The sequence below is a fragment of the Lontra canadensis genome, unplaced genomic scaffold (genome assembly GCF_010015895.1).
Source record: "Lontra canadensis isolate GAN:19392208 unplaced genomic scaffold, GSC_riverotter_1.0 scaffold220, whole genome shotgun sequence".
Lineage (NCBI taxonomy): Eukaryota > Metazoa > Chordata > Mammalia > Carnivora > Mustelidae > Lontra > Lontra canadensis.
The window spans coordinates 318233-342815 of record NW_022631214.1 but is presented as its reverse complement, the minus strand read 5'-3'; the positions used below and the strand labels follow the sequence as shown (position 1 = coordinate 342815).

The 24583-nt window shown below is 58.4% G+C and overlaps 2 protein-coding genes across 2 annotated transcripts in view; one reads left to right on the top strand and one right to left on the bottom strand.

The window, feature by feature from the left end:
* POLE (DNA polymerase epsilon, catalytic subunit) overlaps positions 1-18235 on the top strand; it is a 44575-nt gene extending 26340 nt beyond the window's left edge. Inside the window, exons 30-49 of the mRNA XM_032849194.1 lie at positions 1709-1921; positions 2211-2420; positions 2593-2736; positions 3937-4077; positions 4277-4430; positions 4508-4614; positions 4724-4900; positions 4981-5204; positions 5304-5524; positions 5831-6035; positions 6452-6625; positions 7496-7621; positions 8778-8910; positions 10089-10278; positions 10586-10714; positions 10821-11014; positions 16076-16276; positions 16537-16662; positions 17315-17404; positions 17525-18235. Coding sequence (XP_032705085.1) covers positions 1709-1921; positions 2211-2420; positions 2593-2736; positions 3937-4077; positions 4277-4430; positions 4508-4614; positions 4724-4900; positions 4981-5204; positions 5304-5524; positions 5831-6035; positions 6452-6625; positions 7496-7621; positions 8778-8910; positions 10089-10278; positions 10586-10714; positions 10821-11014; positions 16076-16276; positions 16537-16662; positions 17315-17404; positions 17525-17638 — 3273 coding nt within the window. The 3' untranslated portion in view covers positions 17639-18235. The remainder of the gene's footprint in view (positions 1-1708; positions 1922-2210; positions 2421-2592; positions 2737-3936; positions 4078-4276; positions 4431-4507; positions 4615-4723; positions 4901-4980; positions 5205-5303; positions 5525-5830; positions 6036-6451; positions 6626-7495; positions 7622-8777; positions 8911-10088; positions 10279-10585; positions 10715-10820; positions 11015-16075; positions 16277-16536; positions 16663-17314; positions 17405-17524) is intronic.
* Positions 18236-20596: 2361 nt separating this feature from the next.
* Positions 20597-23637, bottom strand: P2RX2 (purinergic receptor P2X 2). Its single transcript, XM_032849195.1, has 12 exons — positions 23462-23637; positions 23219-23354; positions 23055-23126; positions 22880-22955; positions 22713-22809; positions 22479-22559; positions 22231-22369; positions 21711-21841; positions 21444-21534; positions 21261-21326; positions 21095-21172; positions 20597-20926 (listed from the first exon to the last, which is right to left on the bottom strand). The coding sequence occupies exons 1-12, from the start codon at positions 23635-23637 to the stop codon at positions 20822-20824; spliced, it is 1248 nt and encodes a 415-aa protein (XP_032705086.1). The 3' UTR covers positions 20597-20821.
* Between the last annotated feature and the right edge of the window lie 946 nt (positions 23638-24583).

Sequence of the window (24583 nt, the reverse complement as noted above, 5' to 3'; positions counted from 1 at the left end):
GTAGTGCGCCCGGGATGGTGGGGGCCCTGCTGCTGCCATTCACGGGGCTCGGATGTTTCTTTTCTTTGTAAAAAGGTGTGCCTGGCATTTGACTCTCTATTTTCCGCTGGGGGTCTTCTGGAATCGGATGCCCTGAGCCGTCCGTTAGGGAGATGGACTGTCTTCTATGTGACGGTGGTAATTGGACTCAGGGGCTCTGTGAATCACTGTGCCAGAGACTTTGGTTTTCTAAACCAGAAAATAAAAACCTGTAGAAACCGTAAAAATACTGAAGGGTGTAATGAAGGGCTTAGCTAAAATCAGAAGAGCCAAAAGAAAATTCTCCAGTGCTGAAAATATTTTTAAAGATTTTATCTATTTATTTGTCAGAGAGACGGCGAGAGAGGGAGCACAAGCAGGGGATGGTGGGAGCCCGTTGCAGGACTTGATCCTAGGACCCTAAGATCATGACCCGAGTCGAAGGCAAATGCTTAAAGGCTGAGCCACCCAGGTGACCCGGGAATTAGAAATTTTTTTTTTTTTTTTAAGGATTTTATTTATTTATTTATTTGTCAGAGAGAGAGAGAGAACACAAGCAGACAGAGCGGCAGGCAGAGGCAGAGAGGAGGAAACAGGCTCCCCACTGAGCAAGGAGCCCGATGCGGGACTCCATCCCAGGACCCTGGGATCATGACCCGAGCCGAAGGCAGCGGCTTAACCAACTGAGCCACCCAGGCGTCCCGGGAATTAGAAATATTTAATGAGTACTGATCCTTGGGGCGCCTGGGTGGCTCAGTGGGTTAAAGCCTCTGCCTTTGGCTCAGATCATGATCTCAGGGTCCTGGGATTGAGCCTTGTGTCGGACTCTCTGCTCGGAGGGGAGCCTGCTTCCCTTCCTCTTTCTGCCTGACGCTCTGCCTACTTGTGATCTTTGTCTTTCAAATAAATAAAATCTTAAAAAAAAAAAGAAAGTACTGATCCTATCAAAATTTGTGGTATGCAGCTAAAGAACACTTACATGCACGGTGTCTGTTTGCAAAGATGTTAGCAAAGAAAAACAAGTAGGAGATTGAATAAGCTTTCAACTGAAGAGTCATAGCAGCATACTGAGCTGCGGAGGGAGAAAGACAGAAGTTGTGAAGGCAAGAGCAGGAATGAGGGAAATAAACAGTAAATCCCCAAACCTTAGTCTTTGAAAAGACTTAGGAAATAGACAAATCTTTGTCAAGATAGATGAATCTTCTGGCTTTATTTTATTTTACTTTATTTTTATTTACTTTATTTTTGAGATTTTAATGCGTGGAAAGAGCAGGTTGCCGTGGGATGTGTGCCGTGGGACTCCAGCACCGCATCTTACGGGAGGGTGCACGTTTGAGGGCATGCTGCAGAAGCACACCGTGTATGGGGAGTGACAGGCACTGTGCTGGGAACTGGGGGCCGGAGGGAGACAGAAGGGACCTGTGCTTCACAGTATTTTATTTCTTACAAAAAGGGGAGAGCCTTGGAGCAAACGTGGAAAGATGTAAGTGTTCACTTCGTAGTCATGCTTGAGTGATGTTTTGTTCTATCTTCACTCTTTGAAATTGAAAATAGATTGGTCAGTGCACACTGTGGTGTACAGTGTTTTATCCCGTTCAGTTGACACTGTTCAGTTGACATATGGTATAATTCTCAAGGTGGAATTATCGGAGAGATCGTGGCATTTTAAGTCTCCTTTGGGTCTTTGCAGGTGGGCACGGCACAGGCTCCAGAAGGCACACAGAGCCTTGGTGCTCCCGACATGGAGGATTTTGGTCTGGTGAAGCCACCACACCTGGCGGTTCCTGTTGCCACTAAGAGGAAGCGTGTCCTCTGGGAGAGCCAGGAGGAGTCACAGGACCTGGAGCTGACGGTGCCCTGGCAGGAAATCTTGGGGCAGCCCCCGGCCCTCGGAACCACCCAGGTAGGAAGCTTCGGAGCCCGGAGTGGCCGGGGGAGGAGGAAGCAAGGACAGCAGATGGGCCCGCGCTGTGGCTCGCTGTGTCCCGTGGAGTCTGCTAAGCAGCTTGGGGACCCCAGGATGGGTCTTGATCTCTGAGGGGGTCAGGAGGAGATGTCTAGTCCCTAGAAGAGATACGCAGGCTTGGAAGCCACGTGACATAGTCGCTGAGGAGGGCGGTTTCTGTTTTACCGCCGTGCTCCTCGGTTGCGTTTCTTCCATCCTCTTTGACCCATCGCACCGTCTGTCCTAGGAAGAGTGGCTTGTCTGGCTTCGCTTCCACAAGAAGAAGTGGCAGCTGCAGGCCCGGCAGCGCCTGGCTCGCAGGAAGAGGCGGCGTCTGGAGGTGGTGGAGGGCGAACCTGTGCCCGGGGCCATCCGGGACAGGCCTGCCACTGGCTTGGGGAGCTTCTTGCGCCGGACCGCGCGCAGCATCTTGGACCTTCCGTGGCAGATCGTGCAGGTGTGGACCGCGATCGGTGGGAGTGGGATGCCTCCAAGGGCAGCAACGCAGCTAGTGGGAAGGTCCTGGGGCCCCTCCGATGGTCCGGCATGGAGGGGAAGGATGAGCCTTTGCTGGCGAGCGCTTCCCGCAACAAGGTGATGCACGTTGCTCTATGCTCCCTGCCTTTCAGATCGGTGAAACCAGCCAGGCGGGCCTCTTCCGGCTGTGGGCGGTCATTGGTGGCGACTTGCACTGCATCAGGCTGAACATCCCCCGCGTGTTCTACGTCAACCAGCGGGTGGCTAAAGCCGAGGAGGGGCCTTCCTATCGCAAGGTACGGGGCCGCAGGTGTTGGTGGTCTGCTGCCCGCTTGGCCTCTCACGTGGTCTCTACCCCAACGGAGGGGCCCCATAAAGAAGGGGCTCTGCAGATAGAAAGCCAGGTGAGCTAGGTGACCGTTAGTGAGGCGTGCTGGGGCCTCTGTCTCCCGAGAGCCTTCTTGGGGTGCTGTAAGAATCGGAATGGTGTCTGTGGACTGCTCCGTGAGTGCAGCTGCCGTGCTGTCCTGGTGCGCCCTCCTCTTGTGTCTCACGTCCATGGCGCGGGGGAGGGACTAGGTGGACACCGGTCCGGGGCTCTTCAGATGGAAACAGCTTTGCTGAGATAGACCTCATGTGCCACATGATTCACTCATGTAAAATGTACATTTCAGTGGCTTTTGTGTGTATCGGTCACGCAGCCTCTGCTACAGCCTGCCTTAAACGTTTTTATGACCCTCGGAAGACTCCCAGACCTGTAGCTGCGTCTCCCCTCCCTCAGCCCTCGGTGACTGCTGGTGGCCGTTCTGCCCTTGAGTCAGCCTGTTGGGACGCTTCCCGTAAACGGCAGCCACATGACTTCGTTCCACCCAGAGCTCCTTTAGGGAGGCTGTCCGTGCTCATCTCTCGGTTGGGCGCCCACAAGCTGATGTGTAGTTTAGGAGATGTCATGTGTGTGTGCTTGACTGGGAACTAGATTGCAGAGGCTTCCTGGAGGAGGTGAGGCTCGGCTCTGAGGAGAGGAGTCAGCAGGGTGTGGACCCAGAGAGGGCAGCAGACGGCAGGTGATCCGGAATTCCTGTTGCTTCCTTGGATGCGGTGGGCATGGTAGCTTCAAAGGAGGACATCTTTTGGGGATCGTTTCCTGTTCAGTGCCATCTCCTGCCTCCCTCTGCAGGGTTCCCCCACACTCTGTGGCTCCCCCAGACCAGTGCTCTGACCAGGAGGAGGTGGTTCCTCTCAGGTTAAACCCAGAAGACAGCAGGACGGTAAACCAGGCGCGCTTGCCGCCCTTGCCGTCGGAGAGCTCCTCTGCTGCCCAGGAGCCCCAGGCTGCTGCTCGAAGTCACCGCCGAGCTTTCAATCTTCCTCACAAGGAGAGATGGGCTCTAGCGGGTTCACTCAGTGGCTGTGGCACTATTCCAGTGATGCGTGTCGTGTTGGAACGGACATCACCACTTAGCTGCGTGATGAGCTCATCGCCCTGTCGTCACCAGGTCAGCCGTGCTCTCCCGCGCTCCAATGTGGTCTACAACCTCTATGAGTACTCGGTGCCTGAGGACATGTACCAGGAGCATATCAACGAGATCAACACCGAGCTGTCGGCCCCAGACATTGAGGGCGTGTATGAGACTCAGGTTACTATCCTCCCAGCTCAGCTGAGCAAGGACCCAGCTGGGTGGGGTGGAGGAGGGCAGACTGCATGTGGGATGCACAGGCTAGCAAGCACAACCGTGGGCCCCCCTCTGAGACCGTGAACTTCAGCAGTGCGTCTGCTGAAGACACACGGCGGCCCTCACGCTGCCTGTTCGCCCGCACCACCCCCGCCCCGTCTAGGTCCCGTTACTGTTCCGGGCGCTGGTGCAGCTGGGCTGTGTGTGTGTGGTCAATAAGCAGCTGGTGAGGCACCTGTCGGGCTGGGAGGCTGAAACCTTTGCTCTTGAGCACCTGGAGATGCGCTCTCTGGCCCAGTTCAGCTACCTGGAGCCAGGTATGACTCATGCCGGCTGCCCCGGCCTGGCCCGGCCTCCAGCACGCCTCGGGCTGATGGCGGTGTCCTCCCTGCAGGCAGCATCCGCCACCTCTACCTGTACCACCACGTGCAGGGCCACAAAGCCCTCTTCGGCTTGTTCGTGCCCTCCCAGCGCAGAGCGTCTGTGTTCGTGTTGGACACCGTAGGTTCCTGGCAAGGGGAGGTCAAGCCTTTGCCGCCCGTGCCTGTGGCGGAGGGGGTCCTGCCACCCGCGCCTGCAGAGAGGCCTCACGCGGCCTCTGTCGGTCTAGGTGCGAAGCAACCAAATGCCCAACCTCGGCGCTCTGTACTCAGCCGAGCACAGCCTCATGGTGGAGAAAGTGGGTCCCGAGCTCCTGCCTCCCCCCAAACACACTTTCGAAGTTCGGGCTGAAACTGACATGAAGACCATCTGCAGGGCCATCCAGCGCTTCCTGCTGGCCTACAAGGTGAGTGCGGTCGGGCCTGTGTGTGCGCGCCTCTCCCCCAGCCTGGGACCCCCCCAGCCACTTTCTTCCCCAATGTCCAGGAGGAGCGCCGTGGGCCCACACTCATCGCCATTCAGTCCAACTGGGAGCTGAAGAGGCTGGCTGGCGAGGTTCCCATCCTGGAGGAGTTCCCGCTGGTGCCTGTCCACGTGGCCGATAGGATCAGCTACAGCGTCCTGGACTGGCAGCGCCTTGGGGCCCGGCGCATGATCCGCCACTACCTCAACCTGGACACCTGTCTGTCGCAGGCCTTCGAGATGAGCAGGTGAGCGGAGCGTAGGCGCTTTCTCTGTGCTCCAGTGCTCTGGCCTCTTCTCCGTTTGCTTGTCCACTTCCTGGGGCTGACCCCATGCCCCCCGTGCAGGTACTTCCACATTCCCATTGGTAATCTGCCCGAGGACATCTCCACCTTCGGCTCCGACCTCTTCTTTGCCCGCCACCTCCAGCGCCACAGCCACCTGCTCTGGCTGTCCCCTACGTCACGCCCTGACCTGGGCGGCAAGGAGGCTGATGACAATCGCCTCATCATGGAGTTCGATGACCAGGCCAGCGTGGAGATCAACTGCCCGGGCTGCTACTCCACGGGTGGGTGCTTGAGGCCCACGGGGTCCCCGCCTGCTGGTGCTTCTGCCATTTCTTGCCATTCCGTGGTGGCGGGAACACCGCAGTGGGTGCTTCACGCTTGGCTGTGCCGGTGTGGGAACAGAGCCTGCGGGAGCCTCTGTGGCTGTGGGACGAGTGAGGGTGGGCTCTGCCGTCTGCTCATTGGCCGTCTTGCCGGCCGGCCCTGGCTGCCGCGTGGAGCAGTGCGTTGTCTGAGCCCGTGCTTGCTGTGGCCGGGCTGCAGACTGCAGAGCGAGGGTGCACAGGGAGCGGTTTCTCTGCGTGCAGTGTGCGTGGAGCTGGACCTGCAGAACCTGGCTGTCAACACCATCCTGCAGTCCCACCACATCAACGACATGGAAGGGGCCGACAGCGTGGGCATCAGCTTCGATGTGCTGCAGCAGGCCTCCCTGGAGGACATGATCACCGGCAATCAGGCCGCCAGCGCCCTGGCCAGCTACGACGAGACTGCGCTCTGCTCCAGCACCTTCAGGTACCCGGGAGCCTGCGGCCCTGAGAGCCTCGCCTTGACCGCTTTTGTCCCGTCCTCTCCCTAGGCAGAAGAGCTGAGTCTGGAATCCAGAAGAAACATGAGAAGCTCTTGTATCCTCTGCCCTTGTTTTGGAAACCTAAGAGCTAACACACTGTCACTGGGGCAGCAGAGCCAGAACCCCACATGGATCCCGGCTCTCTCCTCCGTTTGCTGGGCTTTGCTGCCCTCGGGGCACTGTGCTCTGGCCTCCCTCCTGTGCCCGGAAGCTTGCTGTAGGTGCTGAGTGCAGAGGGAGGCCTGAGGGTGCAGAGGAGGGCCCGGCAGTGAGTTTGGACAGTGAGGAGGGAGGAGGCAAAGGTGACAGAATGGGGCAAGCTGGTGCTGGCGACCGTGGGGACATTTGCGCCTTCTTCCAGGATCCTGAAGAGCATGGTGGTGGGCTGGGTGAAGGAGATCACGCAGTACCGCAACGTCTACGCTGACAACCAGGTGATGCACTTCTACCGCTGGCTGCGGGCCCCGTCCTCGCTGCTCCACGACCCGGCTCTGCACCGCACGCTCCACAGCATGATGAAGAAGCTCTTTCTGCAGTGAGTGTTGCCAGGCCCGCTCCCGGCCAGGCCGAGCCCTTCGTCCCTCGAACCAGAGAGGCGCTCAGCCAGCACGGCTGGAATCTGGAGCTCACTTCTGGCCTGATAGGCCGGGGTGGTAAAGGTCCTGGGGAGCTTAGTGCTGTCGCCCTCTGTGGCGTCCTTCCAAGCTGTGCTGTGCGTCATGGTCTGTCTGTCTCCTTCTGGCACAAGTCGTCATGCCTGGTGTGCGCTGTGCTGCACCTCTCGTTACCAGCGGACCTTGGAGACCCACGTGTGCGTGTGTCATCCTAATGGGCGCTCAGGCTCAGGCAGCTAGAGGTCACCAAGAGGAACGGCTTTGTACCCAAGGTCATGCGAATGTATCTGCGGAATGACCTTCAGCAAGCAGGACTGATGCAAGGTTGATAGTACAGCTAGCCAGGAAGATGCTGATCTGGGGACAGTTGTACAGCTGGCCATGCTCCGGCAGTGACGGGACGCATGTCCCCAGCCCACTGACGCGGGAAAGTGCTATCAGGATGTACTTGTTGCCTGCAATCCTCTTTATAAATGTTTCTGAACTTTCTTTTCAGGTCCTTTTCCCATTTCTCTATAGTTCTGTTGACTTTTTCCTCACTGATCTCTAGGAGTTCTTTCTACATAAAAGTCAGCCATTTTTGTGTGATCTAAGTTGTATGTTTTCTCCTGTCTTTGATTATCTGTGGTTTTGTTTGTGGTGGGTTTTGCCCTGCAGAAATCTTCATTCACTTTTGCTTCTGGACTTCAGGAGTATTTAGGATAGCTTTTTAGTTCGGGAATCAGCGTTTGCTCGTGGTGTCTTGCGGTTTCTCTGCGGCTGTGACCGGTGGTTCTAACCTTCGTCTGCAGGCTCATCGCTGAGTTCAAGCGCTTGGGGTCGTCCATTGTCTACGCCAACTTCAACCGCATCATCCTCTGCACGAAGAAGCGGTGGGTTGCAGACGCGCTGGCCTACGTGGAGTACGTCACCAGCAGGTGCTTGCAGTGCCGGAGTTCTCCCTCCCGTTCTTCTGAGACCGTTTAGCTTCCGCTGAGGGACGTTCCTGTCGGGGCTCGTAGCACGGATCTGTTCGTAATGAATGCTTCCTACCATTGCATAGCCTCAAGAAGCCTTTAATTTACTTTCTTTTTTGAAAGATATTCGTGCTAGTATAGAATCACAGGTGCATCTGTTTTGAAAGTTTTAAAAATTTCTCTCTTTATTTCTTTTTGGGTAATTTCCTTCGTCATGTCTTTAAACTCGCTCATCATCTCCCGCAGGGTTTGGCCTGCCGCTGGTCCCATCCCGCGGCCTTCTCGCGGCGAGAGGCCTGGTGGGGTCTTACGCATTCCTAGGGCCTGTGCAGCACATTTTGTGCTTTTTTTCTAGTCTGTGACTACATTGAGCTCAGGTTTAATAACCTTTTATGTGGCCTGTCCTGCCCACGGTCACTCTCGCGTCAGCTCTGATTTGTGTTCGCTGGGTAGGTTTTTCTCCCGATTCCATGTCGTGTTTTTCTGCTCCTTGGCAGAGCTGCTGACAGTGATTGGATGCCAGCCGCTGCGAATCAGTGCGGACACCCTGTGTGTCGGGTGCTCTTGCGTTTCGTTCTTCTGTGAATACCCCAGAGCTCTGTTGCTAGGAGAGACGCAGAACCTTCCGGGCACTTCTTGAGACTTGGAGGCAGGGTCAGAGCCGCGTGTAGTTGAGCGCTCGTGACTCCTCTGTTGAGGCAGGGCTGTTGCGAGCACAGCCCCGATGCCTCATGACTTATGTGGCTCTCAGACAGTGGTGGCAGCAGGCACTCGGTCGTCCTCGTCCCACCTTTGTGTTGTCTTGCACACACGTGCTGCACGCTCTGCTCCATGTGCTTAGGGCATGCCCGGGGAGGCCCCGGCGTCTTCCGCAGCTCTCGAGTCTCTGCTCCCCTCAAGCACCAGTTCCTGCCACTCCCTCCTGGTTGGTGCAGAAGTCTCATCAGCGGTGTGTTTGTGCTGTTCTCTAGAAAGTGTGAGGGGTCCTACGGTCTGAATCCACCTTAAGTTCGTTGTTAGGTGCAGGATAAGTGCGTATGAAAATAAAAAGGAAAGCGGAGAAAAAGAGAGAAACTATAGATTGCACTGAAGCAGTTTCTGTTTTGCTTCTTTTTAGCATCCATTCCAAAGAGCTCTTCCATTCCCTGACAATTTCTTTCTCTCGGTCCTGGGAATTTCTTCTCTGGATGGATCCCTCCAACTACGGTGGAATCAAAGGCACCGTCCCGTCCCGTATTCACTGCGGACAGGTGAGGCCCGACCATCTTGGAGTGCTGAGGCTGGGGATCTGAAATGACTTGGGTCCGTATTTGTCTCTTTGCACACATTTGGCGATTGCGGGTGGAGGGCCTGTCGTGGTCCCAGGCCGCATCTTGCAGCAGCACACAACAGAGCACACTGCTTCTGCGGGGCCTGGGGGAGAAGGGAGGAGCAGGTGGGCAGGCGGAGAACACACAGCCCAGCCGCGGGAAGGACTCAGATGGACACAAAGCAGGGTAGGGGCCGAGAGCAGCTGTGGGGCAGGGGCTGGTTCAGATGGGAAGGTTGTGGGGCTGTAAGGAGGGGACAGGCAAGCCGGGATGGAAGAGCTAGGCTAGGGGCTTGTGTCAGACGGCCGGAACAACAGGGCAGGCGTGGGGTGGCGCCCACAGGTGCAGCACAGAGCAGCTAGGACCAGGCCACTTGGGACCAAAGGCCAAGTTGGAGATTTGGCTTTTAGTGATAGAGCGATTCTGAGCGGGGACGTGTCGGCCCGACTTCCACTAGGGCCCCATGTTGTGGGTGACGCTGTAGAAGGGCAGGATGCAGTCGGGGAGACACACTCGGGTGTGTTTTGAAGGTGGAGGGAACAGGCCAGTGGGATGGGTGTAGGTGACACCTGGGGGTGTGGGCGGCACCCAGGCTTGTGAAGCCAGGTGTCTATTAGCAGGTGGATGGGGAGGAGAGCAAGTGCGGGTGAGGGAAGCCGTGCTTGGCCGGGTGTGTGGTGTGCACGAGGTCCGCCTGTCCTCGGGACTGAGCGTGGCTGGGGAAGCAGGGCCTGTGGGCAGGAGAAGGGCCCCCTTGAGAGGGGCATCTGGTCACATGGGAGAGAGCTGCCGTAGTGCTGTGTGGACTGGGGTCACCAGCCCAGGAGATCTGGGATTCACACAAGAGAACAAGCCACCCGAGGTCACCGCTTGTGATCTTCCTGCCCTGGGAGGAGGGAGTTGAAGAATCTTGAAGTGAATTATCTGGAGGAACACAGTGAGAGTCCCCATCACCCTGGGTGGCGTGCTTCTGCCCTAAGGGACCCCCTCCTCAGAGCTGTCCTGCGGGGGACTGGGTGAGCCTCATGGGACAGAAGGGTCGGGAGAGCCAGGTGGGGAATGACCAGGCTTCCTGATGCTGGGCCCAGGACACAGCTGGGGCTGGGGCTGCGTCACAGCAGGGGTCCCCAGAAGAGGGCAGAGAGGAGGAGGAGGAGGAGGAGGAAGAGGAGGCCGAGGCAGACGAGGAGGAGGGGGCAGGTGCGCCGGAGCCGGACGTGGAGGACAAGCTGGAAAACAACTGGAACATCGTGCAGTTCCTGCCGCAGGCAGCCTCGTGCCAGAGCTACTTCCTCATGATCGTGTCAGGTGAGATGCCTGCCGGCCCGCGGCCCCACTGTGTGTGGGGAGACCTGTGCCCCGGCGGCGCGGACGGTCAGCCGTGCCCCGGCTGCAGGGCTCCCAAGAGGGGCCCTGTTTGCCCCGCGGCCTCGCCTTGGCAACCCCACTGTGCGTCTGTGCGCGCCCCGAGGTCTTCCCTTCCCCTCCAGAGCAGACGCGGCAAGCGCAGGTCCGCCGGGGCAGCGGGGGTCCACCGGGGCAGCGGGGGTCCACCGGGGCAGCGGAGGTCTGCTGCGACAACGGCCTGACCCTCAAGGCCGCGCTCTCTGTGCAGCGTACATCGTGGCGGTGTACCACAGCATGAAGGAGGAGCTGCGGCGCAGCGCCCCGGGGAGCACGCCCCTCAGACGCCGGGGGCCCAGCCAGCTGTCCCAGGACGCCCCGGTGGCCGGCGCCCTGCCCGGTGAGCACGCCCCGGCCGTGTCCCGGGATCCCCTGGGGCCCCCCCACTCCTGCCCTCTGCGCCCCATCGTAGCACGGGGGACACAGCTGCCTCCCTGCCCTCCCAGGAATGATCACCTTCTCCCAAGACTACGTGGCCAACGAGCTCACGCAGAGCTTCTTCAGCATCACTCAGAAGATTCAGAAGAAGGTCACGGGCTCGCGGAACTCCGCTGAGCTGTCCAGCATGTTCCCGCTGCTCCCGGGCTCCCACCTGGTGCTCAACAACCCCGCGCTCGAGTTCGTCAAGTACGTGTGCAAGGTGAGGCTGCGACCCACACCTGCGGGGCGGGGCATCCACACTAGTGTGTGCTGGGGCCCAAGGGGTCCATGGGGTGGGGCAGGAGGGCAGCTTCATGCATGGGGTGGTGGTGGGGAGGCATCCTCGTGCACAGGTGGCTCTGGGGGCATGGGGTCGTGGTGGTGTGCGGGGCTGGGTGGGGAGGTGGCTGGGGTGGGAGAGCGGCCTCATGTGCCAGGTGGGGATGGGGGGTCATCTATGAGGGGAGATGTTGTCCATGTGCGCAGGGCGGGGGTGGGAGGGCGACTTCGTGGGTGGGTGGGGGGCGTGCACTCGTGTGCAGGGGAGGCATAGTTGCCCAAAGGACATACTCAGGTGACTCCATCATCACTTGCTGCCCCTTCTGTGCAGCTGCTGTGGGAGGCATTGGGGATGAGAAGGGGATGAGACAGGAGAGACCCCTATCCTCAAGGAGCCTGTGCGTCAGTGAGGGGTAGGTGGGCTCGGAGGAATGGGGCAGGGCCGGTGAGGAAGATGGGGACCGTGGTGAGACCCCATTGACCTGCAGGGCCTGGCCAGGTGCACCCCAGGGACAAGGTCCATGCAAAGGCTCTGGGTAGGAGGATCTGGGGGTGCTGGCGAGAGGCACGTGTGGAGTGGTGAAATGGCGGGTGTGCGTGATCTGGTGGCTGGTGGGAGCCGGAACACGCCGTGATGTGCGTGGCGGTGGGGGAGAGCTTGCTGGCTGCTCCATGCCTCTCTGGGAAAGGCAGGCCGAGCCCGCCATGGGATCGTATTACTGGATGGCTCCTGCACAGGCGTCACCTCTGCCGGAGAGAGGCTTTGCTGCGGGTCCGGTTACCTTCCCGCAAACTGCCTTTCGGGGCCGGGCTCAGGTGACTGCTGCTGCTGTGGAAGGAGTAGCTCAGTGTGCCGTCTGGCTACTGTCGTGGACTGCACAATTTTCAACATCTGGGTAACTTCCCTACAGTGAGGTCTCACCGTTGTTCACATGTGGCGTGAGTTTTGTCAAAGACTCACAGTGCCACGTCTCCAGCACAGTTGGGATGCAGAACATTTCACCATCCTGCGAACAGGGCACCCGTCTTGGCACGCGCCGACCTGTCTGTTCCAGTGTCCCGTGTCCCTGTGCTTCCTGACAGGCACGCGCAGATCACTCTGTGGGGTGTGGTTGTGGGAGCGTTCACAGAATGCTGAAGCCGCTGATGACAGGGTTCAAACAGGCACCGCAGGGGTCAGCCACGCCTGCCCTGCCCTGGCCTGGAGCCGCCTGTCTGGCCCTGCACGGTCATGTTCCTTTCCGTCTGGCTTCTTTGACTTGGTGGAAGGGGTCCGTGCTCCACTGCAAGACCAACCCCGGCTCTTCTGCACGACGAGATGCGTCTCAGTCGCAGAGTGGGACAGAGAGCACAAGCAGGGAGGAGAGGGAGGAGCGGTTTCCTTGCGAGCAGGGAGCTCCACGCGGGACGCGATCCCACGACCACAATCTGAGCCAAAGGTGGACGCTTCACCCACTGAGCCACCCAGGCGCCCCTGCTCTAAACATTCTGATACAGGTTTTGTGTGAGCGTACGTTTCATTTTATTGGAACTTTCATTTTATGGGATAAAGATGGAGGAGGGGGATTGCCTGGGTCTTGTCCTGATGCGAACTTCTAAAGTGGCCGGTCCAGTTTGCATTCCCATTGGCAGCCTATGACCGGCGGCTGGCTGCTCCAGGTGCCTCCCAGAACTCGGGCATTTTCAGAAGTTGAGCTTTGCGGATAGGTGTGTGGTGGTATCTCATTTTTAATTTGTATTTCCCCAGTACTAATGATGCTGAGTGTTTTTTCACATGGTGGTTTTTTTGTCCAAACATCTTTGGTGAAATGTGTAAATGTTTTGCCCATTGTTAAAAATGAAGTCTTTTTTTTTTTTTTTGAGGTCATGTTTCTTATTTTTGAGGGTTTTCATAAACAAAAGATTATTTGAGAGTGGGGTGGGGTGGATATGAGCAGGGGGTAGGGGGAGAGAGAGAAGCAGACTCCCCACTGAGCAGGGAGCCTGATGCAGGACTTGATCCCAGGACCTTGGGACCATGACCTGAGCCAAAGGAGATGCTTAACTGACTGAGCCACACAGGTGCCCCTTATTTTTCAGTTTTAAGAGTTCTTCATACATTTTTTTCCAAACTTTGGTTTACTTTTTCAGAATTCTCCTAACAGTATTTTTTTGGTGAGTGGATCTTAACTTTAATTCATCAAAAATTTTTTTTTCTCGGGATCCTGGGTGGCTCAGTGGGTTAAGCCTCTGCCTTCAGCTTAGGTCACGATCCCAGAGTCCTGGGATCAAGTCCCGCATCAGCTTCCTTCTCAGCGGGAAATCTGCTTCTCTGCCCCTCCCCTGGTTTGTGCGCTTTCTCTCTCTCCCTCTCGCTCACTCTAAGTAAATAAATAAAATCTTTGAAAAGAAATTGTTTTTTTCTTAGAGGGGTGGGGCCGAGGGAGGTAAAGAGAGAGAGAATCATAAGCAGGGCCTGGAGCCGGACAAGGGGCTGGACTTCACAACCCTGAGATCATGACCTGAGCCGAAGTCAAGAGTCGAAAGGTTAACTGACTGAGCCACACAGACACCCCTTAGTTTATTGACTTTTTTTAATAGGGTGAGCTCTTACGTCCTATATAAGAGTGGGAGGAGGTGTCGAGGGAGGGTCTTTAAGCAGAGCACAGAGCCCGATTTGGGCGGGTGGGAGGGAGCAGCTGGATCCCCCGACCCATGAGATCACGATCTGGGCCAAAAGCAAGGGTCGGAGGCTTCACGGACTGAGCTACCTGGGTGCCCTTGAGTTAATTTTTCTGCGGTGTGCATGTTCTAGACCGAGGTTGGTATTTCTGTGTCACTGTGTCTATTGATCCCAGTACTACTGATCTGAAAAGACTGGCCTCTCTGTGTTGGAGAGTCTTGGTGTCTGTGTCAAAGCTTACCTGGCCGTGTGCGTGTACGGGTCTTCTGGATCCCCATCCACCTCACTGTTTTCTAACCCACGTCGTCTTGGTTTACGTAACTTTATCAGTAAGTCTTGAACACCGGACAGTGTGACTGCTTTGACTTTTTTTTTTTTTTTTTTTTTTCAAAATCGCTCTGGCTAGTCCATCTAGTTCCTTTGCTTTCCATATAAACATCTGAATCAGTATATTGGTTCCCTACCCAGAGGAAAAAAATCCCTTTAGAATGTTGGTTGGAGTCATTTTGATCGAGATAATTTTAGGAGGATTAACATCTGAGTGCCGAGGCTCTTAGCTCGTGAACCCCGTATCTTCCCGTTTCTCCAGGTCATGTTCCATTTCTCCAGCAGTATGTGGGGTTTTCAGCACATAAATATCGCACACGTTCGCACCTAAGGTTTTCAGGTCATTTGGTGCTATTGTGATGGTGCTGACTCTTTCAAACTTCAGTTTCTGTTTCTTCAGTGCTACTGTGTAGACACACACACTGTATTTGTATACAGACCTGTCTCCTGTATCACATCTTTTTTATGCATTCACTTACGGGACACTTGGGCTGCTGCCATAATTGGCGACTAAATAATGCCATAGTAAATGCAGGGACGGTGCCGTAGTAGACGCAGGGACGGTGCCATAGTAGACGCAGGGACAGTGCCGTAGTAGACGCAGTGACGGTGCCGTAGTAGACGCAGGGACTGTGCCATAGTAGATGTAGGGGTGCACAGATCTTTTTCAATTAGTGTTTTCTTTTTCTTTTATCCTTTTTTAGTGTTTTCTTTTCTTTTTTTTTTTTTTAAAGCAAGTACCCAGTAGCGGAAGTACTGAATCTTAGGGCAGCTCTATTTCTAACTCACTGAGGCCCTTCCACACTGTTTCCACAGCGGCTGCACCAACATGCATTCCCACCAGCAGTGCACGAGGGCTCCCTTTTCTCTGCCTCCTCCCCAACACCTGCTGTTTCTTGTGTTTTTTTGTTTTAGCCGTTCTGACAGGTGCAAGGTGGTCCCTCATTGTGGTTTTGTTTTGCATTTCCCTGATCACGAATGATGTTGGGTGTCTTCTTGTGTGTCTGCTGGCCATCTAGATACGGCACTGATTTTTATTTTTATTTTATTTTATGTTTTTTAAAGATCTTATTTATTTATTTGACACAGACAGAGATCACAAGTAGGCAGAGAGGCAGGCAGAGAGAGAGGAGGAAGCAGGCTCCCTGCTGCGCAGAGAGCCCGATGCGGGGCTCGATCCCAGGACCCTGGGATCATGACCCGAGCCGAAGGCAGAGGCTTTAACCCACTGAGCCACCCAGGAGCCCCTTTTTTTCTCTTTAATTCAATCCAATGTTTTCATCAGAACTTTGTAATCTGTAGGTTTTTTGAGCCTAACAGGTTGTCGATCCTCGTTGTATGTACTTGCAAATTTACCTCCTTGCCATAGTCTACTTGTCTCGCTGGATAGGGTGGTGGGCTTCAAATTTGACTATAACTTGTTCTCTCAAAAATGTCTTCCAAGCGGTTTTTGGTTTTGTGGTGTGGGAGAGGTCTCCAGAGATGTTGGTCCTGTCCTTTCCTCTCCTATCGGGATAGGGCTTTACACGCTTCCTCCGTGGTCTGCAGGCACCATGGGAGCCAGGCTTCCCAGCGTCAGCTGCACGGGCTCTAGTGGGAGGCTGAAGAGGCTTCTCTAGGCGGGCGCGGGAGCCCCCCCCAGCAGCGAGGCTTGAAATCCCCCACTCTGCGAGTGAGACCGCGAAGTCTCGTCGATTTAGGACGACAGTCAGTGAGGAGGAAGGAGTCAGTAAGGAGGATGGGAGGGCATGTCGGTGTGCCCCAGAGTCCCCTGGAGTTGACAGAAACCATGAGCCTTGGGATTGGGGCAGGGCCTCTGCACGCAGGGCCCCACACCGAGGATCCAGTGGTGTGGCTGCCGCGACTCCCCTCCTCTGACGCTCCCCGCAGGAAAAAGGAGGGGCAAGGGCGTGCCGAGGAACTGCAGCTCCAAGAGTCCCCCGCACGCTTTCCCAGTCCTGACAGCAGGGAGACCCAGGGGGCCGTCCCTGACTCGGGCTCCATTCTCTGAAGGTGCTGTCTCTGGACACAAACATCACAAACCAGGTGAACAAGCTCAACCGAGACCTGCTTCGTCTTGTGGACGTGGGCGAGTTCTCGGAGGAGGCCCAGTTCCGAGACCCCTGCCGCTCCTATGTGCTCCCCGAGGTCATCTGCCGCAGCTGTAACTTCTGCCGGGACCTGGACCTGTGCAAGGAGTCCTCCTTCTCTCAGGTGGGCAGCAGCCGCGTCCTTGCCGTCGGTCAGGACAGGAGATGCTCCGGCACCCCCTCACGAGCGCCCCTGCGAGTTCTGATGTAAAAGGCCCTCGCTGCCACGCACCAGAACAGTGTCCTTGTAAACACACCTGGCGGTGGCGGCGCTCTGGGCCCACAGTGCCCCTGCGTGTACCACGTGATCCCTCCCCGGCCCTGGGGAAGGCTGAGCAGAAGGCTGCACAGAGAACTGACCTGGCCCTCTCTTCCTCTGCCTAGGACGGGGCCGTACTGCCGCAGTGGCTCTGCTCCAACTGTCAGGTTGCCTACGACACCTCCGTCATCGAGATGGCTCTGGTGGAAGCTCTGCAGAAGAAGCTGATGGCCTTCACTCTGCAGGACCTGGTGAGCAGTGGGCCTGGCCCTGGATGGCCCTCCTCCAGGCAGAGGCCTTCTGGATAAGCTGTTTGCACCCAGGAGAAGCTACGGGTGTGCACACTTCTCAAATCACAACCTGGTCCTCTGAGGTGACCACCCCGTGGTTCAGGCAGCGACCTTTTGACTTCTTATACGTCTCTGGGGTTCCTACAGGGGCAGGGCTGGCCCCATGGACCTTTCGTTGTAGCAAGAGGGGTTAGACAGTGAGCAAGATGAGAGTGTGTAAGTCACGGTGAGTGTGAGGAGAATGGACGGGGAAGAGAAAGAAACGGAAGTTTTCAGTGTTGGATGGAGGGATATTCCCGCCGACCGGGGACATCTGAGCAGCGATCTGAGGGGGCGTCCTGGAATGTGGAGACCTGAGGACGGAGCAAGGGTGAGGAGCCCCTAGGACGCAGAGTCAAGGGTGCAGTGCTCACCCTGAGGGGGTTAGGAAGCAGCTGTCATGTTTGGATAAATACTCTCGCAAAGTCTCGCATTTTATTAATGGTTGAGCTGAAGGCCAGGGCTGTGGAGGGCAGGGAGGGCCTGTCGAGTGAACGAGCCCAACAACTGGCCACTGCTGGCGGCGACTGGCCTGGGCCGCGGACCTCCTCACCAGCGCTGCTCCTCGTTGCAGATCTGCTTGAAGTGCCGGGGGGTGAAGGAGACCAACATGCCTGTGTACTGCAGCTGCGCGGGGGCCTTCGCCCTCACCATCCGCACCAAGGTGGGGCTCCCACGGCCAGCCGACCCTGCTGCCTTTTCCGTCTGCCCACACCCGCTTCTCCACTGACGCGCCGGGGCCTGCTCTGCGGCCAGGTCTCACTGTGACTGCTTGTTTCTGCAGGTCTTCATGGAGCAGATTGGAATCTTCCAGAACATTGCCCAGCACTATGGCATGTCATACCTCATGGAGACCCTGGAGTGGTTGCTACAGAAGAACCCTCAGCTGGGCCAGTAGCAACTCGAGCCACGTCCCCATTCCGGCCCTGACCTCCCAAGCTTGTGACCACATCCAGGACAGAGCACCAAGGAACACCAGCCACAGGGAGCTTCGGGGAGCAGGTCACGGGGCCCAGGAGAGGCCTGAACCAGCCGGAGCAGGAAGCGTTGCCACCTCTGGGTTCCTTGGGCCCCGGCTGTGGTCAGGGCAGCCCACTCTGGGCCTGAGCAGTGTTTGCAGGGCGGGGCCCTAGGACTGTGTCTTGCTGACTGAGCAGCCTCCCGGCCGTCCTGTCCTTCCTCTGCTGCCCAGGGGGGTCTCCTGTCTGGGCAGAGTCCCTGTGGGTCGCCTGGTGGGAGTTTGCGACCCCGGTTTTTGATCACTTGTTACTGCAGAGAACATGCCCGATAGCTTGACGCCAGCAGGATTTGGGCCATTTCCCGGGAATCCGGTGCCGAACCCCATGGGGACCTGGGCGTCTTTCACACGATGATTTCCCGGGACTTGGGCTTCTTGTCTGGAGATTTCCTGGTCACAGCAGGGTCTACAGGGGCCGGGGCTCATGTGACAGCAGACCCCTTGTGTGCAGCAGCGAGACTGGAATCTGGGCTGTGGGGCGCCTGCCCTGCGATGCGCCCCTGCCGTGAGGAGGGCCCCACAGCGGCAGGGAGTCTGAGGGCCCAGGGGAGGGGCGGTGCGCACCATCTATCAGACTTCCACATCTCACTTTAGGGCCCGGGGTTGGGGAAATCATTTCTTCATGTGCAAGATTTTAGGTTTTTCCCTTCAGCTCTGAGGGGTCCACGTCTTGGGAGAGTTGGAGAAAGCAGCAGCAGCTGCGTTGTTGGGGTTGTGTGGTCCTGCTCCGCCGTCACCCTAGTGCCTGCCCGACCTCCCCAGGCCGGGGGGCACGCCAGCCCTGGGCCTGCTGCCCTCACCTGCCTGTGGCAGAGCGGCTGGGTCAGGGCTGTGGCCTCCTCAACGCTGGACGCTTGCCGCCGGCGTGTTCGGAGCTGAGTGAGGCTGCAGACGTGGGGCCCGATGCTCGGCGCTCCGTACCGGTGGGGCCAGGCAAGGGAGAGCCCCGGGCCACGGGGCCTGCCTTCCAGTGACCTTGGGAAGATCGCTGGGTCGCTGCTTCCGCTCTTCTGTCGGTGGCCCCGGAGGACCGACCCCACACTTGGCTTCTGACTAAATGAGACTGGGAGCAGAAAAGGAACGGCCGAGTCAGGGAGGCGACAGGCAGGCTCACTGAATCGTATGCGCAGACCCCAAATGGGCAGCCTCGGGGGAGCTCTGGGCCACTGCGGGCTCTGGAGCCTGGCTTAAATTCATCCTTTTTGCCAAACTTCTCAGTATTACACTGTGAACTTCATTTTATTCTTTGAGCTTTACATTTCTTGAAATTTTTATGGTACATGTGCAAGGTGTCTTGGTCTGTATAGGGATGGGAGGAGGAGCAGCGGACGTCGGTCCAGCCGCGTGCGTCGGCCCCTGGGTACTGCGCTTTGGGTGTGTCTAGGCCCCACGGCCACGAGAAACCCGACACTGGCTGGAAGGTAGACAGAGCCTGCATCAGCCCCCAGATGGAGATTAAATCAAATTAGGGCTGGGTGGGGGAGGAGGGGGCTAACTAGGCTTCCTGGAAGCTGAGCCAGAGAAGCCCCAGCGCGGGGTGGGGGTGGGGCGGAGGGCCTGCCCCCCCCCCCCCATGTCCCTGCAGCAGGGCAGCTCCCGCAGAGGCCAGCTTGGGGCCTGGGGAGCTTGGGGCGGCTGAGGGCCCCAGGGTGACTCTCCTGCTTGAGAATGAGAAACCTGAGCCCCTGGCCGTGGTCCTTGAGCTGCAGTCCAGCCCCAACTCGAAAAGCCAGTTTCTCCAAAACTAGAGCTGGAGGTCAGCAAGCCAGTCCCAGGATGCTGCAGGCACTGGTGACTGGGCTCCTACCCTGAGGATTAGAAGGGTCCGGACAGGGGGCTAGATGGGGGCTTCTCAGGTGTGTGTGACTGCTGGCCCAGGTGGGAGGGCTGGCTCTGGCCACCTGCCAGCGTCCCTTGGACCTGGGGGCCTGGGGGCCTGGGCGGGGTCTGCTCTCACTGGACCTTGGGAGCGATGGGATCCCAGCCGAGGTGATCTGTGCGAAGCATGCCCGTGCTGCCTCAGACCTGTTTGCCATCCCCGTTGCTGGGGAAACCGCTGTTCTGGCAGCGTTCTGGCAGCCCCTCAAGGCGGGGGCCTGGCCAGACAGGCACCAGGCAGAGTCGCTGAATGTAATGACTGCTGTGGCATCTCCGGGTGTGCTAACCAATTATCTGCAGGCCAGATCCGCTGCTGCCGGCCTGTGCGCCCCCTCAACCTGGCCCTGCCTTGTCTGTCCCCCTTGAAGCATTAATTCCTGCCCTTCCTGCGGCCCTGTTGTAAGTGGGGCCTGGGGTGCTTGCACAGGTATTTGGAGCAAGAACCAGTGTTTTCCTTAGTGAGACTCTCATCACCTACTCCCTGGCTCCCCTCCTCCTCCAGAGTCCCCATCCTGTCCCATATTTTGAGGTCTGGGTCTGGGGTGACACGCCCACCCTCAGAAAGCTGGTAGGCAAGCTAACTGCAGAGTGGGTACTGGGCGCAGTTGAGTTCCTCCTGCCCACGCCACCCCGCCACAGTCGGATGTCACCGTGACCTGGCTGGATGTGGGGATAGACGCGCCCATGCACTCTACAGCCAGGCTGGTTAGAGGGGAGTTAGGACCACGGGCGCCCACAGCTCCCACACGCAAGGACCCTCTCCTAAGTGTTTCTCTTCAGGGCCTCAAGATACTTTTCCTGAAAAACAAGGCCCACGGGTCTGGTCACAGGTTTATTGGATTCTGAATGTGTGGTTTCTTGGCTACGAGGCAAGCAAAGGGTCTGGAGGGGGAGGGCTGAGAAGCCTGGGAGGGAGGTCAACTGGGGACGAAGAGGCAGTTTGACCCACTCCACCCCGGCCCCGGGGAAGTCGGGGGGCCAGGCACGTGGTGTCGGCCCACTGCACAGGGGTCTTGTGGTTCCCAGTCTCACAGTGTCGAGGTGTGAGGGCAGGGCCCCCAGGCACAGCGTGCAGGTCTCCGTGGGCTGCCGGGGGAGCAGGGCCTGGGTCTCTCGGGACCACAGACTTCAGGGCCCTGCCAGGCAGAGCCTTCAACGCAGCATCATGGAAGGTGTGTGGTGGGCTCAGAGCTGGGCCAGACCTCGGGGGTCTGAGAGTGTGGAGTCCTGCTGGGAAGGTCCGGAGGTGCACAGCTCTGTTCCCGCCGTCTGCTGGGGAGGGTCCACCATCTGCTCGGATGGGGCAGAGGTGGGGCAAAGCCATGCGGACGGGGAAGCCAGAGCATGGCCGGCCTGGCTGGGGTCTGCAGAGCAGGGGCGGGGTGGGGGAGGGGCCCGGCCCAGCACAGGCGCCAGCGTCGCAGGCCAGCTACCAGGGGAGCGTCTTGGTGTGCACACCTTGTCGAATTTCTTATGGCTGTACACCTTGTTCTTGTTCATAAATGTCAGCAAGATCCAGTCACACAGGAAGGAGCCCTGGGCCGAGACCCACACGTGAGGGCCCAAGAGACACCCCCTGCACTCCGCCACCAAGCCCCCGCATACCCAGCATGCATTTCCTTACCACCCCGATGGAGGTCAGGGCCGTGGCCAGATTAATGATGGTGGGAATCAGGCTGAACTTCCCTGCCTTAGGAGGGGAGGCTGCTTTAGATGGCTGCGGGGCCTGGGGCAGGTGGGGCTCCAGGGAGGGTGGGCAGGTGGGGCTGTGCCAGCTCAGTCCCGTAGGCAGAGCGGGCTGGTTCACCTGTCCGTGCACGACGACGTCAATGCGGATCCCATAGGCCTTGATGAGTGTGCGGGTGGTGCTGCCGTTTACCTTGTAATATTTGGCGAACCTGGGAAAGAACGACCCTGAGGAGCACGGTGGTGGGTGCTCACCCATCACCCAACACGGGATGCTCCAAGACTCCACCAGCCCCTGAGGCACTGAACCTTCAAGCACCTGCCCTGTCATCTTGGAGCCACTGCAGCCAGGGCAGACGAGGAACCAGGCATCCCAAGACCAAGGTACCTGAAGTTGTAGCCAGATGAGGCTGGGACGTGCTTGGGGTCAAGCCTCCGGAAGGAGTACTTGGGGTTGCACTTTGACGCTGACAGGTCCAGGTCACAGTCCCAGTTGATAATGACCCCGATGACGCCACCCTGCCCGGAAGTGGGCACAGAGATGGGTGTCAGGGAGGGTACACAGAGGGCCCTCGAGGGCCATGGAGTCCTGCCCTGAGACTACATATCGGGTGCTCATCTTGGGGCACCTGGGGCAGCTCAGGGCTGAGAGCTGGGGTGCTTGGGTGGGCCCCACTGCTGAAGCATGAGGGGACAGCAGTGGCCAGCTATGTGACCAGGAGTCAATTATTTAGCAATAGCCGTGCATGCCCAGATGGGCTGGCTGATCACGTTTCTCCTTCATCTGCCTGAACAGGGCCAGGGCTGGCCAAGACTACAAAGGGAGTTGGCAGACCCTTCGTCTGCAATAGGGGTCAGCATCTGAAAGGAGAGCTGGTCCCCCAATGTGCCTTGGCTGCCCCCCTCACCGTATGAGCCAGCTTCGTGAAGTTCTCCCCTGCCTGTTCCACAATGAAGCCCAGCTTGAAAATGGGACAGTAGAGATCAGAGACCTCATCGAATGTGCAGCGCTTCAGGTAGCCGTCCTTCCTGTGCTCTATGTTGCTCCTGCAGACAGGGCCCAGCAACGGGAGGTGCCCTGCACCCACAAACCCCATGCTCCCGGGAGGCAGCGCCCATCCTTAGCCCATTGTCACCATACCCTCGTGGCTCTTACTTGGAGAACTGGAATTTAGGGTAGTGGATGCTGTTCTTGATGAGGATGGTGAAATTTGGGGCCATCTTGCCCAGAAATTGGCTGAGGAGGCACAGACTGGATGTGTTTAGTCTCCCACCCCAGTCCCCCACCCAGCACACCACGGCTCTGCTCAGTGAGGAGAGAAAGGAGTGGAACAGAGTAGTGCTGGGCTGTCAGCTGGGGCTCAGGCAGGAGGGGTCACCGGGTGCACACCTGACAGAGGCCCCATCTTCCACTGGGCACCAGCCGGACACCTCGCAGGTCTTGGCTGAGCCTTGGTAGTAGGGTACGCAGCGCCCAGTCCGCAGGCCTGCGGGCAGATATGTGCTCAGGGTACAAGGGGTGCCAACCCATCCCACCCCGGTCCGGCGTGCACTGACCATTTCCCAGCATGTCCAGCTGCCTGGCCACGCAGTCCACATCCGAGTCACAGGTGGCGTTGCTGACCCTCATACTCTAGGGAGGAGACAGCTTGGTGAGGATCCCCACAGCTTCTGGGGCAGGCACAGCTGGCTCCCTCCCTCGGACCCAGCTCTGCCCTCCACCTGGCCTCACCTCTGGGCAGGTTCCGAGGGTCTGGGAGGGTGTGACCTCAATCCGGGTGATGATGCTGAACACGCTGCCTCCCTGGGCTCAGAAAGAGAGGATGGTCGGCCGAGGCGGGCGACGCAGGCACCCCTTGCTCCTTCCTGGGGGGCACGGGGGGCAGTCAGGCGCACCTCCGGGGGCTTCACGTACTCCTCCACGTCCCACACTTTGTGTTCGGAGAAGGTGATGCCCTTGACCTTGGTGATGACGGAGCTCTCGGGACCCGTCTCGCTCTCCTGGTAGCTCTTCTGCACGATGAACACGTACCTGCGGGACGGGCACCGCCGCTCTGGAGGCGACCCGGGACCCTTCCTCGCCGCTCCCCTCGGTTCCGGGCCCCGGCGCCCCCGCGTCCCCCGCCCAGCCGCACCCACCACACGAAGTAGAGCAGGATGAGCAGCTGCACCGCGCGGTACACGACGCCCAGGCGCCGGTTCTTGACCACGATCACCTTGGGCGTCTCGTAGTCCCAGAACGCCGACCAGCAGCCGCGGGCCAGGCGCCGGGCCGCGTCCGCCCACGCGGGGGGCTTGGGCACCGAAGCCTCCATGTCCCAGAGCTCCGCCAGGGGCGCGGCGCGGCGCGCACCCTGCGGGCTAGGGGCGCGGGCAGGGGAGCCCCAAGGCACCGCCCCGGGGCGGGGCCTGTGGCGCCCCGCCCCGCCCCGCCCCGCCCCGCCCGCCCCGGGCTCTGAGCGCGCGGGGGCGCACTTGGCAGGTGCCGGCAGGTGGGCCCGGAGCAGGCAGAGCCCAGCCGGCAGCCTGCACCCCACCGCGCTCCGCGAGGGCCCGAGGACGCACTGGTGCCCGCGCGTCCCTGGGGAGGACGCAGAGCCCTCGGGGGACTCGGTGGAGATGCGGGCGGAGGAGGCGGCCAGGCCCCGCCGGTCTCCTCGCGTCTCCAGCCGCGTCTCACGGCGGCGCGCGCCCAACCTGAAGGACCGTCGGTGTTTGATAGTTCCCCCAGCTTCGTCGAGATGCAGGTGACTGACACCACGGTGCTCAGGGTGTGAGTTCAAGGTGTAGAAGGAGGTGATTTCCGAAGGCAGTCCTGGATTCCCGCCCCGCCCCGCCCCACCGGGTCCCCGCTGCTCAGCAAGAACACCCTCCCGGCCCCGCCAGGTTGCGCCCTTGCTTTGCCGAACAGCCCTTTGCGGGATCTAGGACGCCCTCGAAGCCGCTCAGCTCCAGCCCCCTCCTAGGTTCCAGAGCCCAGTCCTCACATGTGCCCTTTGGCTGCAGCTCTGCTTTTATCCACTTCCAATTCATTTCTGTTATCTTTGCAAACCAAAGTTGTCTTTTTCTTGAAATGTTTTGTATCTTCACCCCATTTCATTATTTTGGAGCAAATCCCAGACATCGTAGTCAGAAAATGATAAATTTTTTACACTTTATTTAAGTGAAGTTCACTTAGCATCTAATTAACCATTTTTTTAAAGATTTTATTTATTTTTTTGACAGACAGAGATCACAAGTAGGCAGAGAGGCAGGCAGAGA